The 19,332-nt window shown below is 32.1% G+C and overlaps 1 protein-coding gene across 1 annotated transcript; it reads right to left on the bottom strand.

Annotated features, from left to right (window-relative positions):
- Nucleotides 1-14,475: 14,475 nt before the first annotated feature.
- On the bottom strand, nucleotides 14,476-18,891 carry LOC139897172 (uncharacterized). Its single transcript, XM_071879835.1, has 3 exons — nucleotides 17,554-18,891; nucleotides 17,405-17,448; nucleotides 14,476-16,486 (listed from the first exon to the last, which is right to left on the bottom strand). Exons 1-3 carry the CDS (start codon nucleotides 18,889-18,891, stop codon nucleotides 14,476-14,478), a joined length of 3,393 nt encoding a protein of 1,130 aa, XP_071735936.1.
- Nucleotides 18,892-19,332: the final 441 nt, after the last annotated feature.

The raw sequence follows: 19,332 nt of genomic DNA on the forward strand, positions 1-19,332 counted from the left end.
ACAGTTAGCTAGAATTTTATTAGCGTGAATTCTTAACAAAATTCCTCATAGTTAATTAGTATGTTTCTAACAAATTTTATTTTATCAAATATTTTCTTCATTATGCCACTTGTTGGATTCTGATAGGTAAAAATCCAAATTTAAAATTGAATGAAAATGGTTATTCTGCGGTGAACGGATACGTATATCTGTGAATGTAAATAGGATAGTAAATGACCGTTGAATCAGATTCAAAGAATGTACAGTGTAACTTATTAATGTGAAATCTTAAATATTCCTCAGGTATTACCTACCTGTTAAATTATTTTCATCATTAACAGTTTGTACAAAAGAATTTTTTTAATTACAATCTTTATGAAAATATATATACATATATATTTTCTTCAGATGTAATCATGGATTTAATGAGTCAATAGGATATTAAACTCATTTGATTTACCGTTAAAACAAGAATATATAATCTCTAAATATTAGAGATTACATAATCGTCATGTCGAACGAAGATAAATGTTGTAGAACGTCATGTAGATCGATGATTATGCTCGAGGTACAGATTGAGATGTTGAGGCGTGTGATGTTGAGACTTGGGTTGTTGATGGTACTATTGGTGCCGGTGATGTTGCTGAAGCTGGTACGTTTTGCACCATATTTTCCAAGGCTACAATTCGGGCGCGAAACTCGTCGACTTTTATTACTCCGGGATGATTGTCGGTTCGGACGAGTGGATGAATGAGGTTTAGAATCTGAGATAGCATATGATCATGACGAGATACTCTAGAAATAAGAGAGAAAATGGTGTCTCGAACAGGTTCGCCGGTAAGTGCTTCAGGTTCTTCGCCAAGAGGGCAATGTGGTGGATGGAAAGGATCGCCTTCTTCTTGTTTCCAATGAATGAGGAGGCTACGAACCCATCCCCAATTCATCCAGAATAGGTGATGACTGATTGGTTGATCCATTCCGGTCACACTGCTTTTGGAGCTTGAGTGAGATTCCATTTCGGAATCCGAGTGACTTGTACTGATAACATATTCCATTTTGTACGATTGTATAAAGGTTTTTTTCGATATAAAATGATTTTCCGGCTATCGAGTGGTATTCTATTTACATAGGATATCTATATATATAGATCGAAAGATTTCATAGATTACGGAGGAATTTGCGGGATATGTCAGGTAAAATTTAAAGTAACAGATACGATAAGATATGATTTAGCAGATACGCTAAGATATGAATTTTTGTCTATATACTACTCATGCAATTAATGTAGCAAGAAGTGTCTAGAATAATAATGATAAGCAGGTAATTTCCTAAGGATGATAAGCAGATGATTTCCGACTAGAAATGATAAGCAAAACTTTTGATATGCAGACACGGTCGAAGTCCAGACTCACTAATGCATCCTAACGACTTATCAGTTAGACACACTAATGTAGACCTGGTTCGCTAAGACCACCGCTCTGATACCAACTGAAAGGACCTGTTCATATACATTATAAACGATTCACAATAGTTGATTACATCGCAAGGTATTTGACCTCTATATGATACATTTTACAAACATTGCATTCGTTTTTAAAAAAACAAACTTTCTTTACATCTAAAGTTGACGGCATGCATACCATTTCATAATACATCCAACTATAATTGACCTAATAATAATCTTGATGAATGCAACGTCTTTCGAAATATGCCATGAATGACTCCAACTAATATCCTTAAAATGAGCTAATGCACAGCGGAAGATTTCTTTAATACCTGAGAATAAACATGCTTTAAAGTGTCAACCAAAAGGTTGGTGAGTTCATTAGTTTATCATAATTATTCATTTCCATCATTTTAATAGACCACAAGATTTCATATATTTAATTGTACACGTAACCCGAGTATAAAATAATACGCGTAACCCGCGAATTAAAAATCATTCATATGGATTGAACACCTGGTAACCGACGTTAACTTTAATGCATAGAATATCCCCCAAACAGAACCTCTCGTCTGTATAATAATAATCTCGAAGTACTAAAGCATTCGTACCCCGAATGGGATTTGTCAAGGTCCATAGATCTATCTTTAGGATTCGCGTCAATCAGGGGTCATTTCCCTAAATTCTTAGGTTACCAGACTTGAAGGGTGATATTCGGTTTAATAATCCAACCATAGAATGTAATTTTAAGTACGTGTGTCTATTTAGTAAAATATTTGTAAAAGCAACGCATGTATTCTCAGTCCCAAATATATATATATATATATATATATATATATATATATATATATATATATATATATATATATATATATATATATATATATATATATATATATATATATATATAAGGAGTAATGAAACTCACAATACTATATTTTGTAGTAAAAATACATATGACGTCATTGAACAAGTGCAAGGTTGGCCTTGGATTCACGAACCTATATTAATTATATATATTTATATGTTTGATCAATATCTGTCCAATATTTTAGGTCAAGTCGTAGTGTATCACAATCCTAATGCTCAAGACTAAATATGCAAAAGTCAACAAAAATCATATTGACCAAAATGTCTTCCAAAATTTATACATGATTATTATATAGTTTAAATATAGTCGTTTTATATATTTAAATATTTTTAACAGATTTTATTAAAGTAAATAATATAGTTCTTTTATTAATAAATAAAATTTTATATTAAAATTTATATAATAAAAATATACTTTTATATATCTTAAGTAATAAAATTTATAAAGTTCATTTAATATCATAAAAATAATATGATAGATATTATTAATGTAATTATATTATACGTAGTAAAATATCTTTGTATCACATATTTATTTAATAAAATAATATTGATAATAATAATAATAAGTAAAAGTTGTATTATTTTATAATAATCATTATTATTCTACTAATAAAAATAACAATAATTATATTTTCTAAAAATGATAAAATGATAATTTTTATTAATAATAGTACTAAAATAATAATAATAATAATGATGTTTCATATTAACAATGATATTTTTTATTAAAAATAATAATTTTAGTAAAAATGATAGTTTTAATATTAATAATACTTTTAATAATAGTAATAGTAATCATAATAATTAGATGTTACTAATATTAGTTTTAATTATAATAATAATAATAATAATAATAATAATAATAATAATAATAATAATAATAATATTATTATTATTAATGATAATACTAATAACTATTTGAATGATAATAATAATAATAATAAAAATAATAATAATAATAATAATAATAATAATAATAATAATAATAATAATAATAATAATAATAATAATAATAATAATAATAATAATACTAATTATAACCTTAACGATAATAACGATAGTAATAATAATAAAAATAACAATAATATCTTTTATTAATAACGACAATGATAATAATAATAATAATAATAATAACAATAACAATAACAATAATAATAATAATAATAATAATAATAATAATAATAATAATAATAATAATAATAATAATAATAATAATAATAATTAGATTATAACGACGATAATAACGACGATAATAATAATCATTTTTAATTATAATAATACAAAAATTCAATTGACTATAACTTCTAAACCGTTCATCGAAACCATTCGATATCTAAATGAAAAGTTCTCAATTTTTCGCTAGCTTTCCAACGACATGCATATCATATACCTTATCTTAATAGCATATGTATTTAATTCAAGATTCGACATAACCTATCTAACGACAATAACGAACGTATAAGAATGCATAATCCTATATACTCGAGCACTAGTCAGGGATACACTAATAATATAAAAGTTAAGTTATGAATGCTCACGTATCAATATTGAGATTCAATATTGCAGGAAAAGTACGTAGACGCAACGGAGATGATAAACACTAGTTTGACTCACGAGCAATACTCCCGAACCATACCCATAACCTCCATAGCTATAACCCATAATTTCCTTAGCTCTATCCCGCTCGAAAAATAATTTCGAAATCACTCGGACAGCACTCCGTCGTAATATTTTATGTATACTAATAATATATTGAAATAATACGGAGTAAATATATATATATGTAAATCGATTGAGAGAGTTTAGAGAAAAATATTTTTAAGTTTCTATGAAATAATGAAACCTATTGAATTCTATTTATAATAGATTTTTGAATTATTAAAGTGAATTATTAAAGTATGAATTATTAAAGTGAATTATTAAAGTATGAATTATTAAAGTGAATTATTAAAGTATGAATTATTAAGTGAATTATTAAAGTTAAAGTAAAGTAAAAATAAAGTAAAGGTAAAGTTTAAGTATAGTAAAAGTATAAAACTATGTACGTATAATACGCGTATAAATATATATAATATTAATTTAAATCGTTATATATATTTAATGAAATAAAATATAAATATCGTTATCTTTATTATACTGGTTAAGTAATGAGTTGTCAAAAGTGGTTCTAGATATTTATAAAAGTTATATACGTTTTAATAATAAAATTCTTTTTAAACTGAAAACGTTTTTGTACGTTTGAAACTAAATCAAATAAATATGATAATTTTATTTTTCAAAACTAAATATATTTAAGAATCATTTTGTTTAAAGGTTAAAATAATGGAAATCATTATATCATAAAACGTTTTAGAAAAGTAGAATCATATATATTCATAATAGGTTTCAAGTTTTTAAATTACAGTCTGTTGGTGAAGCATGGGATAAAGTCCAAAGGTTAAATAAACGTATGAAATCATCTTAATGAAAAATGTCGAGTTACTTAACTTGTCGATATCCAACTTCTAAGTTATTTACACTCCACGTTCTTACTTATAAATCACTTTACCATTTTTCGAATGTTGTCAAAAAGAATAGATTTCTTAAATCACAGTGGACCTCATAACATAGACCCGTAATCATATCACAATGTATCTGATAAATCAATCATTTGATATTATCTTCTAATTCCATCGATAAACATATTGAAACAAATACGTTCGTGTAAAGTATTATACGTTTAATACTTTATTAATATTCTCAAGTTATAATATATATATACATACATATACATATCTATTTTTATATAACGATTCGTGAATCGTCGGAATTTGGTCGTGGTTATAATGAATGTATGAACACAGTTTAAAATTCTTTGAGATTTAACTTAACAAACTTTGCTTATCGTGTCGGAATAATATAAAGATAAAGTTTAAATTTGGTTGGAAATTTCCGGGTTGTCACAAAAACGATATAAATAAGTAAATAAACTCATTACATTGATTAAAATAAAAATAAAAGAATACTACGATTACAAATAATTAAACTAAAATTACATAAAATTAAACTAGGCTTACATTAAATTAAAAATACGATCGATTATACCAAAACTCAATCAGTATAATATCCATCCGCACTACCTTCACTCTCGGTAGGAATGTGGTCCCAAATATGCTTAATACTCAACTCGATATCTTTCGAGTGTATAATTGCATTTTCGAGTATTTTGGCCTATTGATCATCGTCGTTAAGCCACTCGAATTTCTCCGAATCTTCATCCCAAAACGCAAACCAACATGCCTCGCAGTTAACATTTCGTCTTAAATGATCTAACAACGAAGTTACATTAACGCCGGATACAACAACATCCAACGGATGTTTCGTTCCACCGACGTATTCCTTCATAGAGTGGGTAAAATATTCACCGTCATAGACGTTGAAAGTAACAATGTTAGTAAACATTATGATTTTGAGGTGAACTTTTTAATAAAAATAGAGAGTTAAATAAGTGACTGCTTGTTGTGAGTGATGAGAAATGGTTAAATGTGGGGTGTGTGTGTGTCTGTGTGTGTGAGAGAGAATATTAGGTAGGAAGAAATAAATGAGAAACGTAAAATAAATGACGGATAAAAAATCAAAAGATCAAAGAAGCCACCGTCGGATTGTCGATGTTGGCTCTCCGACGCCGGTGACTAACGCCGGCCTGGTGTGTTTAATCTCGTCTCCAGCGTTGCCAAGCACAACGCCGGTGATTTGATTGACACCAGGTGCTCTTACTTGTCTACTTTAAAAATATAAATAAATTATACTCCTCCTTTTTATAATTGTCAATATTTAAAATGAAAAGATGATTCGTGTAATTCATGTAAACTACAAGTATTATCGGTATAATTTACTTTAAATTACGGAATGACGTCATTGCTGACATGTGAAGCACCTAGGAATGTGGCAAGACGTTGCAAAGAAACGAAGAATAAATTAGTGTTAAGGTTTGATTATTGTAATTATTGTAAATTTAGTAGTCAAATATGGATGGTAATTAGTCAAATATGGATATCAAAACTTGTAATATATATGTGCATAATGTAAGTTGCAATATTGCACACATATTTGATAATAAATATACTTCTCATATTCTCTCTTCTACAAATTATTATTTGTAGAACCAGGCCACTAAAGGTAGTTATAAGGCTACTGAATTATAACAGTACTAACCTTCATCAAAATTTTAACATCTTCAAACCTTTCACAATGAGAGGTGATCTTCACAAATAATTTTTTGATTCATGTACACTTAATTATCTATTTTACCCTTATTTATATTTATATTTGCAATAATAATATAAGTTCAACTAGCATAACTGTGATTTTATGACACAGAAGTGTACATGGATCAAAAAGTGATGCGTGAGAATCACCTCCGTTTCACAATTATATTGACTATTGTTTGAAAACAATAAAATAGATTTTTAAATATATATTTTACACTTTGACGGATCTTATTGAAACTTGAAAATACTCGTATAATTTTGTGATAGAAAATAAATGTTACGGAGTACTAAATACTTATTTTTTTTATATCTTATTTGTTATGTGATGTGATCGGTGGGGTTAGTATTGAAGGTTAGTGGTGCTTCCACTTCAAAAGTTGAAATATAACTCTGAAACTGATGTATTCAACATTCTACTAAAGTGTGTTATCAAAACACTACATATGATGATATTTTTTCATGTTTGAAGTCGGTATGTAAGTAAGTTGTTTTTAGTTATTTTAAGTGGAATTAAAGAGAGAATTAGGGAAGAAGAAGAAGATTGAACATTGTGTTCTATTCAATTTATTGACTGAAAACAGTTACAGATTACATCTTATATAGAAGATGATCTAAGCTATCTCTATTCTAGACTACAGTTGTAACAGAATAAGCTAAGCTAACAACTTTCTAACTAATATATCCATTACATATAATTACAGTAGTTGAAGTGTTGTTGATGACGAATGCAGGCTGTGGAGAGTGAATCTTCTGTACTCTGGTGCACCATATGAATGCTATGTGGTAATGTCTTGAGTGAAGCTTGAGCTGGTGTAGTTGCTGTAGTTGAAGGTGGAGTATATTCACCTTTACCCTCCCCACAAGTTGGCAATGTCACTACTAGAAAAACGATTTTGATGGACGCCGGTTTTCCCGGACGATGGGCATCGTCCGGGATGAGGTACTAGATGCCAAAAAACGGGGCCACTAACACCTGCAAGTTTGACCGTTTTTCCCGGACGACCCAGAAATTGTCCCGGAAGAATTTTTCTTTCTTTTTTTTTTTTTGCCTGAAAACATTTGAGTCCAAAACGTGGAATTTTTTCGCGCCAATTTCTTCCCGGACGATTTATCGTCCGGGATACCCTTTCCGGACGAAAACTTGATCAGGCCAAATTTTTGCTATATATATATATATACAAACCATTTATATACACAAACACATATACACATCATCTATATAAATACGAAATTAACATCGAAAATGCGTACCCTTGAGCCGATGATTGTCTCGTTGGAAGTGTATTACGGAAGAGAATTCCGTAATCAGAGGAGATTACGATTATGCCCGTAGTTGTCAGTCTATATTCAGAGAAATTGACGTCCGCTACGCAAGTTTAGAGGACTTGTTTTTGTTTTTGCAGGAAATGGTTCCGTTCGAATACACGGATGTGTTGTATTACGAAGATGACTATGTTCCGGAATTGTCCGCTATGTATCTCCGTACCGAAGAGCAGTGGAATGGTATAAAAGAGACACTGTTCTGGCGTTCCAATCGCATTTCTCTCTATTTGATTTTCGAAGATGAAGAAATGTATTTTAATTTCGGTCAACTAAACTGCTAAGTTTAGTTAAGTTTGGTAATATTAGTATCGTTTTTATGTTGTATCATTTCGGTCAGCTAAACTGTTAAGTTTAGTTAAGTTTGGTAATTCTAGTTTTCTGGTAGGCCATGTATCGTTTTATCACATATATAATAAAATTGTCGTTTTATTTCAATTTACTATAATTAACACTGGATAAACGAAATTAAATAAATCACACATGTAAACACACACGAATTCAATATTATACATAGACTGTGAATTAATCACTACAGAAGACAAACCTGAAATAAATCACACAACGAAATTAAAACACACTACGAAATTAAATCACACTACGAAATGGAATATTATACAAAGATTGTGAATGACAAATTAAATCACACTACTAACGACGGTGACGAGGATGACTACGAGCATCCGACCGAGTGGACGAATTTCCAGAACCTGAGCTCGATGTTGTCGTAGTTTCAGCAGTAATAGGTACCGTCCTTAACATACGAGATCCTAAACGACCATTAACTGCACCAATATTAGTAAATAAACGATTCAGAAACGCTCCATATGGAAGAGGTCTTGTTGAGTTAGAAAGCCCGTTCATTCTGGAAGCGATTAAATGAGCAATATTAACTCTAATATTGTGAGTCATGCACCAGTGAATACAAGCTTCAGTCATTGATAAATTATCAACATCTGGTTCACGGTGGTACATGTTACTCGTGATAATTTCATTTCTTGTGACAACTTCAGGACGAAGATAACCGTCAATGATGCCCGTATTTTCTATGGTCCTGTATGGAACAACATCACGGCATAGAAGTGTGGTCATTTCATATTTTGGAATAAAATCAGGAAGACCTTCAAGTTCAAAACCGGGATGATAGATCTTTCTACCATTAAATGGAACGCCCAATAGTGCACCGAATTGTGGGAGAGTATACTCGTGTTGAGCGTTATAGAGTCGAAACCTCACTGTATCTTCATTAATGAACTGAAAGTTTCTATAGAATTCACGCACGAGTGGAGGAAAAAATTACTCATCAACATGAACGAAAGGAAGCCAGTCCATTCTTTCGAATTCTTGTAGAATTTCTGGAAGGTCTTCTACATTGACCTCACGACCTTCACTAATAGGTCTAACGATTCCTGGTGGATTCATTGTGTGATAGTGGGAGGGAAAGAAGAAGGTGATGTGTGAATGTGGAAATAGAAGAAAGAAAACTCGGTATAAGTATAAGGTGATTTCCCTCCATAATTGAGAGGTGATATTTATAGAGGTAGTAGGTGGTAGGTAGTTGTGTCAATAACCACGTTTATTGAATACAGCTATTGAATATTACTTTAAATAAAGCATATCTGATTCATGGTGATTCATATTGTGCAGTCACATATTGTTGTTATTAGTGGGTTATTATATAGAAAGAATTTTCCCGCCCAAAAGCCATCTATCATTTTCCCGCCCAAAATTTCCCACCTAAAGTTAGACCGGATCGTTTAGGGGTAGGTTGAATTTAATTAGGGTTTAATATTTAGTGACGACATGTCATTTCTTTTATCACACTCACCTACTTCACTGTTCGAGGTGATGTATAATTAACTTTTTACTACACCTTTTTGTCATTAGTCTGAAATTTTACAATGCTTTAAATAAAGGTTTAATTACTTTACAGTGCACTCAGCTACTGCACCCCTCCTTTCATTTATTTATTATTATTTTTAAATATTTTATCCGTTGGAAAGATTGCGAAACAACACTTTTATTCATCACACAAACGGTTACATTTTTTTAAACTCGAAACAAATTAAACTAAAATACAACACAAAATATTAATCATCTGCGAAGTAGAGTTCACCAGTCATTTCACCATCTGTGAGGTACTCAGGAGACATCGGTTTTTCTCTGGCCGCTTCAGCTGATTCAGCGATGTAACGATAACCTAACGTCTCTTCATCTTCAAGAACCACATACAGAGAAATGCGTTTACCACGATCTTCAATGGTATCTTTTATAAAGTACCATTGGTCATCGGTAGAGAGATAACTTGCTGGCCTTAAATCCGCATCACAATCGTCTTTATAAAAGTAAACAGCCGTGAATTCACACGGAACTTTTTCCTTCAGAAAGGTTAGCAAGTCTTGTAAACCAACATCACGAATGTCGATATCTTCAAACGAAATTGTGTTGCCCCACATGTATTCCTTCATTTTATTACGGAAATCACCTCCGTAACGAACATTGAATGAAACAATCATTGGGGGAAGTGTTGACATTTTTATTGGTTGGAAGTGTTTTGATTTTGATTTTGAGTTGAGAAGTGTGTGAAATGAGTTGAGTTAGAGGGTGTATTTATAGGTGAAAAAATAGCCGTTTTTAGAAATAAATTAAAAAAAAAGGTTTAATTACTTTATCACACTCAGCTACTTCCCTGTAAGCCCATGATGTATAATTAACTTTTTAAAAATAATTTTTTTAAATTATGCAAAAATTATTATTAAGTAATTTTTAATTAATAACTTAAGTAATTATATTGTTTTTTAAATTATTAATTTATTTAAAATTTAAAATAATTTTATAATTTATAAGTAATTAATAATAATATTTAAGTAATTAAAAATTATTGTTAAGTAATTTTTTATAATTTATAAGTAATAAATAAAGAAAAATAAAAAAAAAACTCACTCCACCAAAAATTTCATCCGGCGCCTAATTATTTCATTTTCCCTCCATCACCTTCCCGGACGATTTATCGTCCGAGATTAGTCGTCCGGAAAAAAATGACGCAGAAAAGCTGAATTTCAGCTTCCTTTTTCACAATTTCACCTACCAAAAAACCTTAAACAATTCCGGCGATTACGAGCATATTCCGGCGATTTCGAGCATCTTCCACACCAAATCCATCAATCCTTTATCCCAATCACTACCAAGGTATGTTCTTCACTTTTTTCTTTTTTAATTTTGATTCTTTTTCATGTTTAGTTTGTTAAAACCCCAAATCCGAAAATTGGGTTAACATTTGATAATTGTTGTGATTATAGTTGCTTAAATCCGAATTTAGTTGCTTAAGTTTGATGATTTTCATGTTTAGTTGCTTAAGTTTGATGATTTTCATGTTTAGTTGCTTAAGTTTGATGATTTTCATGTTTAGTTGCTTAAATCCGAATTTAGTTGCTTAAGTTTGATAAATTTTCATGTTTAGTTTGTTAAGTTGCTTAAGTTTTGATTGTAATTGGTCCTAAAATTTAATTTTAATTAGTAAATTGATAGGTATACAAGTTTAATTAAAAAAATTAGTATAAGTATATAATTATATAATTATAAGTATACAAGGTATAGGTATATAATTATAAGTATACAAGTATAAGTATATAATTATCAATGTTATTGTTTATGTTTATGTTTATGCTTATGACTATGCTTAGGTTTATGTTTATGTTTATGTTTATGTTTATGCTTATGCTTAGGTTTATGTTTATGTTTATGTTTATGTTTATGTTTATGTTTATGCTTATGCTTATTGTTGTATGCTTATTGTTTGGTTTAGTGGTTAATTAAAAATGCTTGTTGTAATCAAATGATTTATATTTCTATGAACGACTTTTTAAATTTTCCGCATTAGTATAAGTATATGTATATATATACACATATATTTATGTGTGTGTGTGTATATATATATGCTTGTTGTTGTAAATATATTATATTTATATGAATATATATCATTTTCCGCATTAGTATAAGTATTTCTATATCATTGCCTATATCATTGTCTATATTATTGTTCTATTCACTATATTTTGTATAAATGTATATGTATATATCATTGTTCTATTAACTTTTATTTTGTATTTATGCAGATGAATTTCTTTGCTATGCTTTTCCTAATGATGGCCGGGGGGGCCGGGGGGGCCGGGGGGGGGGGGGGGGGACGGGGGCCAAAATAATCGGGGTAAACGGGGAAAAACACAAAACATAGGTTTGCGAAAGTTGAGGAATGCTCATGGAAAACTCCCGATTGACTTTGATATTAAGTTGAAAACCATTAATCCGATAGGCGACAATAGTGCAATGTTTGTTAATTTGATATCTAGTGTTGTTCGGAAACCAAGCTTCCCAAAATATTACAAGTGTTGGGCGGATGTGCCATCATCTTTCAAAGACGACGTCTGGGTTGATATACGCGTAAGTTTAATTAATTACCACTTATATATATATATATATATATATATATATATATATATATATATATATATATATATATATATATATATATATATATATACACACTTATATATGTATATATATGTATATATATACACTTATATACATACATATATGTATATATATACATACATATATGTATATATATATACATACATATATGTATATATATATATATACATACATATATGTATATATATACATACATATATGTATATATATATACATACATACATATATATATATATATATATATATATATATATATATATATATATATATATATATATATATATATATATATATATGCGTTTCTTATATATAATCTTTTAATATATTTATTACTTTTTATCGTAGAATTACTTTCAAATTGATACATGGCTAGAAGGTGAGCATGCGGCTTCAATCCGAGCGGGTATTAACAAGATTGCGGCGTCACGATGGAAAAACGCAAAAAGTGAGTATATTGGTTATTACGAATTCCTCGAAGAAGAATATCCGAATGATATAAATTTCATTCGTGCGAACGCACCCGAGGATTGTGAACCCCGAGAGTGGGAGCCTTTTGTTGACATGATGCTTGACGAAACATATCGAAAGCGTTGTGCTCAAAATAAATTAAACCGGGCTGAAGTCAAATACAACAGTTTGCATGGTGCCAAATCGATAGTTAAACATTTGGTAAATTACTTACACCTACTTGTTTTTAATGTTTTATATAAATGATAAAATGTAAGAAAATGGGTTATTTGATTTTATACATTTAAGTTATTTATTTATGTGTTTGTAGCACGAACGTCAAGCCAAGGATGCGAGAGTCGGTCCTATAAAAAATTACAAGCTCTTGCACAAACCCAAGGATGTTACCAAGTTGAATGATTCGTTCATACCGAAAAAAAATTACGTAAGTGATACATTTTTATAGATTATGGTGTACTTCTTATAAATATAAGTATAAGCCAATTGGTGTACTCCCGATATATATATATATATATATATATATATATATATATATATATATATATATATATATATATATATATATACAATGGTCTTGTAAGTGATACATTTTTATACGTATGTTGTATATATAAATAATGATATGTTAGTAATATTTATATTTTTTTAACTTTGTAGAAAGATATGAAGAGGTTGTTAAAAGAATTTCCCGACACCGACGAGGAACTTATCATGGAACAAGTTTTCGGCGAACGACCGGGACACCAACGCGGATTGGGCCCGAAGATGCCAAAGTCGGTATCTAATTCTGAATCTTCATCGTCTACCGGTCGGAGTCGTCAACCCGAAATACCACCACAACCATACTACACGGCGGCCGACATTGAACGAATAATTGCTTTTAATAATATGCAAATCCCGGATGATGTTCGACCAAGATTTGGCTATCCTCCCGGTACTTCCACTACCGGTACTTCCAATACCGGTACTTCCACTTCCGCTAACCCGAGCTCGAACCATGACTTTGATGACGATTTGTATAATGATGGATTTGCCGGTTTGTAATTTGTTTGGTGTGCGTCAAGACAATTATGAAATGGTTGGTATGTTTTGTAAACGATCTTTTATTTTGTAGTTTTTCGGATATTGTAATAATGCATGTTTGGACAAGTGTATGTTTCAAGACTTTTGTTTAGTGTTATTATGGTATTTTGTGAATTCGTAATCGTTATTATATAGCAGGTTTTTCATTTGTAAATGTGCTGGAAACTGCGATTTTGTGCCGTATTATTCGGCTGGAAACGCAGAAACAGAAACTGCTGAAAATGCAGATAACAGCTTTCCCAGACGATAAGTCGTCTGGGAAGAGTCGTCCGGGAAGACAAACAACGTCATTATGACGTCATTATTCGAGCGTTGTTGAGCGATTAAATAAAATAAACGGAGAAACGAGGAATCGTCCGGGAAGAGTCGTCCGGGAAAACAGTCCACGAACGTTCTGTTGAAAGTCAAAGTGGGGCCCACTTGTGCGTCCGGGATGAAAACGTGGTCGTCCGGGAATACTTTCTAGGACGGACTTTCCCAGACGACTTATTGGGGACGAATAATCGTCCGGGAACACTATAGGGGACGAGTAATCGTCCCGATTCGTCGTCCGGGATGACCCCGATTCTAGTAGTGTGTGTAAGGATCACACACTCCTAACTTGGATAAGCATGTATGATGAGGTGAATTTGAAAGTGGTTTTGTGAGGATGTCTGCAGGTTGTAATTTGGATGGAATAAACATGGGTAAAATGTGACCACTTTTGATTTTGTCCCTAACAAAATGGCAATCAATCTCAATGTTTTTGGTCCTGGCATGTTGGACAGGATTTTGAGAGAGAGCAATAGCTGATTCATTGTCACAAAATATATTAGTGGGATTTGTAAACGAGACATTGAAGTCCTTGAGTAAGCATTTTAGCCAGGATATTTCACATGTACAGTCAGCTAATGACCTGTACTCAGCCTCAGTGGATGATCTGGACACTACAGATTGCTTCTTTGATCTACAGGAGATTAAACTTGGGCCTAAGAACATACAATAGCCTGAAACTGATCTTCTTGAAAACTTGCAATTGGCCCAATCACTGTCACAATATGCTGTCAAATTGAGATTGTTAGAATTTGGAAAGAAGATGCCTTGTCCTGGACTGAGTTTAATGTATTTTAGGACTCTTGTTAATGCCTTCATGTGAGAGACAGTTGGTTGTTGAGTAAATTGGCTGAGAACTTGTGCGGCAAAGGAGAGGTCAGGTCTTGTGATGGTAAGATAGATAAGCTTGCCAACTATTGTTCTATATAGTGAGGGATCTGGCATTAAGTCAGCATCATTTAAGTGAAGAATATGTTGAGGATCTATTGGTGTGTTGACTGATTTTACATTTGTGAGAACAGCATGTTCCAGAAGTTCCAATGCATATTTTCTTTGTGACATGGCTAAACCAGTATCATTTCTGAGAAACTCAATCCCCAGGTAATAGTGAAGAGGACCCAAATCTTTTATGCTGAATTTGTTGTGCAATTGTTGTTTGACAAAGTTGAGATAAGTCATGTTGTTACCAGTGAGTAAGATGTCATCTACATAGATAAGTAGATGCACAGTGTTGCCTTTGTGATGAATGGTGAAGATAGAGGTGTCTGCATAACTTTGAGTGAACCCTAGACTTTGTAGAAAAGATGTCAACTTTGTGAACCATTGTCTGTTTGCTTGCTTAAGACCATAAAGAGACTTTCTAAGCCTGCAGACCATGTTTGTTGCTGTTGAAATTGGATATCCCTGTGGTATTTTCATGTACACTTCTTCATGTAGATCACCATGTAAAAATGCATTGTTAACATCCAATTGTTCTATTGGCCAGTTATTGTGAACTGCTACAGCTAGTAAAGTCTTGACTGTAACCATTTTGGCCACTGGAGCAAAAGTTTCTTTAAAATCTATCCCTTCCTTTTGTGTAAACCCTTTTGCTACTAATCTAGCCCTGAATCTTTCGATGGACCCATTTGCATTATGCTTGATTCTGTATACCCATTTGCTGCCAATTGGATGTTTATTTGGGGGAAGAATGGTCAGTTCCCATGTGTTATTAGATTCAAGGGCTTTGGTTTCCTTGTTCATTGCATCCACCCATCTTGGATCTTTAGATGCTTGTGTATAAGATTGTGGTTCAGAATCACATGTGATGGAATTTATGAGGTGAAATGTTTTAGGATTTTTGATGTTTTCATAGTTAATGTAATGTGAAATGTGATGTTTGTGTAAAACAGAGTTGATTTTTACATTATGATGATAATCTTTGAGTTTAGTTGGGATAGATTTGGATCTGGTAGATGTTCTTGGAAGTGGATTTGGATTTGGGATAGATGTATTTGGTGGGTTATTGTCTAAATTTGCTGTTATGGTATTTGTATTTGTGTCTGTGTTGGAATTTGAGCTTGCAGATGTGTCAGGATGAGAGTGAGAAGATGATGTGGATGGATTGGTTGGAGATGAGTGTGTTGGGTTAGCATTGTGATCTGACAAGGTTGGACTTAAAGGTGGATAGAATATTGGGTCAGATAGAGTAGGTGCAGGGGGTGTTGAGGGTATTTTAGTTGATGGTGTGTGATATGGGAATGTATTTTCATGAAAGATTACATTTCTGCTAACAATAGTTTTGTTTAGTTGCTTGTTGTAAAGTAGATATCCTTTTTAGTGTGCAGGGTAACCTAATAAGATGCATGGTATTGCTCTTGGTGCAAATTTATCAGGTATGTGTTGGTGTGCATAGGCTAAGCAACCTATGGTTTTTAGATGAGTAAGGTCTGGAGGTATACCATGGAGAAGCTCATATGGGCTTTTGTGGTTTAAGGTTCTGGTTGGAAGTCTATTGGTGAGATAAGTGGCTGCAAGTAAACTATAACCCCAGAAGTGTTTAGGAAAGTTTGCTTGAAACTAAATAGCCCTAGCCATTTCTAGTAAATTTCTGTGTTTTCTCTCAACTCTTCCGTTTTGTTGAGGGGTGTATGGGCATGTGGTTTGATGGATAATGCCCATTTGTTGGAGAAAGGTTTGTAATTGTGAATTTGTGAATTCAGTACCATTGTCTGATCTGAGTTGCTTGATTGTGGTTTGAAATTGTGTTTGCACATACTTAAAGAAGGTTTGAAAGGTGGTGGTGACATGGTGTTTGCTGGGAATCAGGAAAGTCCAGGTGGTTCTTGAATAATCATCAACAAGTGTAAGGAAATATGTGCACTTATTTATTGTTGGATGTTTGTAGGGACCCCATACATCAGCATGTATTAAATCAAATTTGAATTTTGCATGAGAAGTACTAGTTTGAAAAGGTAAAGTATGTTGTTTTGCAAGAGGACAAATTGTACATTCATGAGTTTTGTTACAACTTTTCAGTCTTAAAGACTTTATTTTGTTTAATACAGAAAAGGAACAATGACCTAGCCTATTGTGCCAAAGTAATGGATTGTTTACAATGAAAGATGTATTTGATACAGAGGATGAATGTATAGAGTGAAAAGTATGACTATGAGTTGGTTTTGCTTCAGGATGAATGATGTACAGTCCATCACAAAGTGTCCCATGGGCAATTTCCTTGTTGTTGCCCTGAAAGACACATTCAAAATGATTAAAGCTTATGGAAAGGTTAGCTGATTTGGTTATTTTGCTAATGGAGAGTAAATTGTAGGTAAAGGTTGGAATATAAAATACATTGTGAAGTGTCAAATGTGGTGTAAGTGTTACTGATCCAGTGACTGATACTTTAATTCTAAATTTGTTTGGAAGTGTTACTAGTATAGGGTTCTTGTGGTGAGTGAGATTATGCATTTGTTTCAAGGATATGGAAATGTGATCCGTGGCACCACTATCTATTACCCAAACATTTTCAAGATTCAAGAATAGTGAAGCAATAAATGGAGTGATACCTGCATCATCAGATTGTGTTTTCTGCATCATTAACATCACTTGATTCAGTTGATTTTGAAGTTGGTCCATCCTAGCTGCCATCAAGTCATTGGTTGAGTTTGTTTCTTGGTTGTTGATAGCAGCAGTATGTGTATCATTTGCACGTGTATCAGTGAAGATGCTATTTATGGATTTACCCCTGTTATTAAACTGCTTAGGTTGATATTTTCCATGTAATGGATGACCAGGAGGATACCCAATGTTCTTGTAACACTCCTCCTTTGTATGTCCTTCTCTGTAGCAGGTTGTGCAATGCACTCCAGGTTTGAAACTTGATTTCCTTTCATTGTTGTTGTTGATTACAGGTTGTTTTGTGAACTTTTGGTAGTGAGATTTTGTGTTGCTTCCAGAGATAGACATAATTGCAGGTGTGATAGGTTTAGGGAGAATGCATTCTCTTTGCTTTTCTTCTTGCTTGATCATTCCATATGCCTTAGCAGTGGATGGTAGTGGTTGCATCAACAAGATTTGACCCCTTATGTTTGAGTAACTATCACCCAATCCCATCAAGAACTGAATTAGCCTTTTTCTTTGCTCTCTTTCACCATTCAATCTTCCATTTTCACATGTACATGTACAACTGCACATGTAGGGAGCTTCAAGTGCATATGTCTCATCCCATAAACCCTTAAGCTTGTGGTAGTAGACCTCAATCGTGTTGTTGCCTTGTTTGAGTTGTGAGATGTTGTTTGCCAATTGATAGATCCTATGACCATCAATTTGTGCATAGTGTTCATGTAATTCATCCCATAGACTTGAAGCTGAGTTGATGAAGTTCAAGCTATTGCCAATTTCTTCTGAGACTGTATTCAGTATCCATGAGATTATCATATCATTGTTTCGTTCCCAAAGTGACCTTAGATCAGTTCCTATAGCTGGTTCTCTGTACTCTTTTGTAACAATTTTGAGCTTGTTCTTAGCATTCAATGCTATCATCATCGATCTCTTCCAGCTACTGTAATTTTTTGATCCAATTAGTTTCTTCGAGATCAAGATCAATCCAGGATTATCATTTTGATGAAGAAATAGCGGATGATTTGATGAATTTGTGTCATTTGAATTGATCTCAGTTGTTGTAGTCATGTTTATTGAATCTGAGTGAATTCTCTAGATATTGTTGAGATTTGGTGTTCTTGAGAGATTAGATGAAGAAATTTGTGTTAATTTTGTGATTGTGATTGTTTGATGATGAATTTTGGTTGCGGAATTTGATCGAGCACCTTGTGTGCATGAAGTTTTGTGAAATTTTGCAGGATATGAGCTGGACGCTCTGATACCATAAAGAGAGAATTAGGGAAGAAGAAGAAGATTGAACATTGTGTTCTATTCAATTTATTGACTGAAAACAGTTACAGATTACATCTTATATAGAAGATGATCTAAGCTATCTCTATTCTAGACTACAGTTGTAATAGAATAAGCTAAGCTAACAACTTTCTAACTAATATATCCATTACATATAATTACAGTAGTTGAAGTGTTGTTGATGACGAATGCAGGCTGTGGAGAGTGGATCTTCTGTAC

The sequence above is a fragment of the Rutidosis leptorrhynchoides genome, chromosome 1, assembly GCF_046630445.1.
Source record: "Rutidosis leptorrhynchoides isolate AG116_Rl617_1_P2 chromosome 1, CSIRO_AGI_Rlap_v1, whole genome shotgun sequence".
Classification (NCBI taxonomy): Eukaryota; Viridiplantae; Streptophyta; class Magnoliopsida; order Asterales; family Asteraceae; genus Rutidosis; species Rutidosis leptorrhynchoides.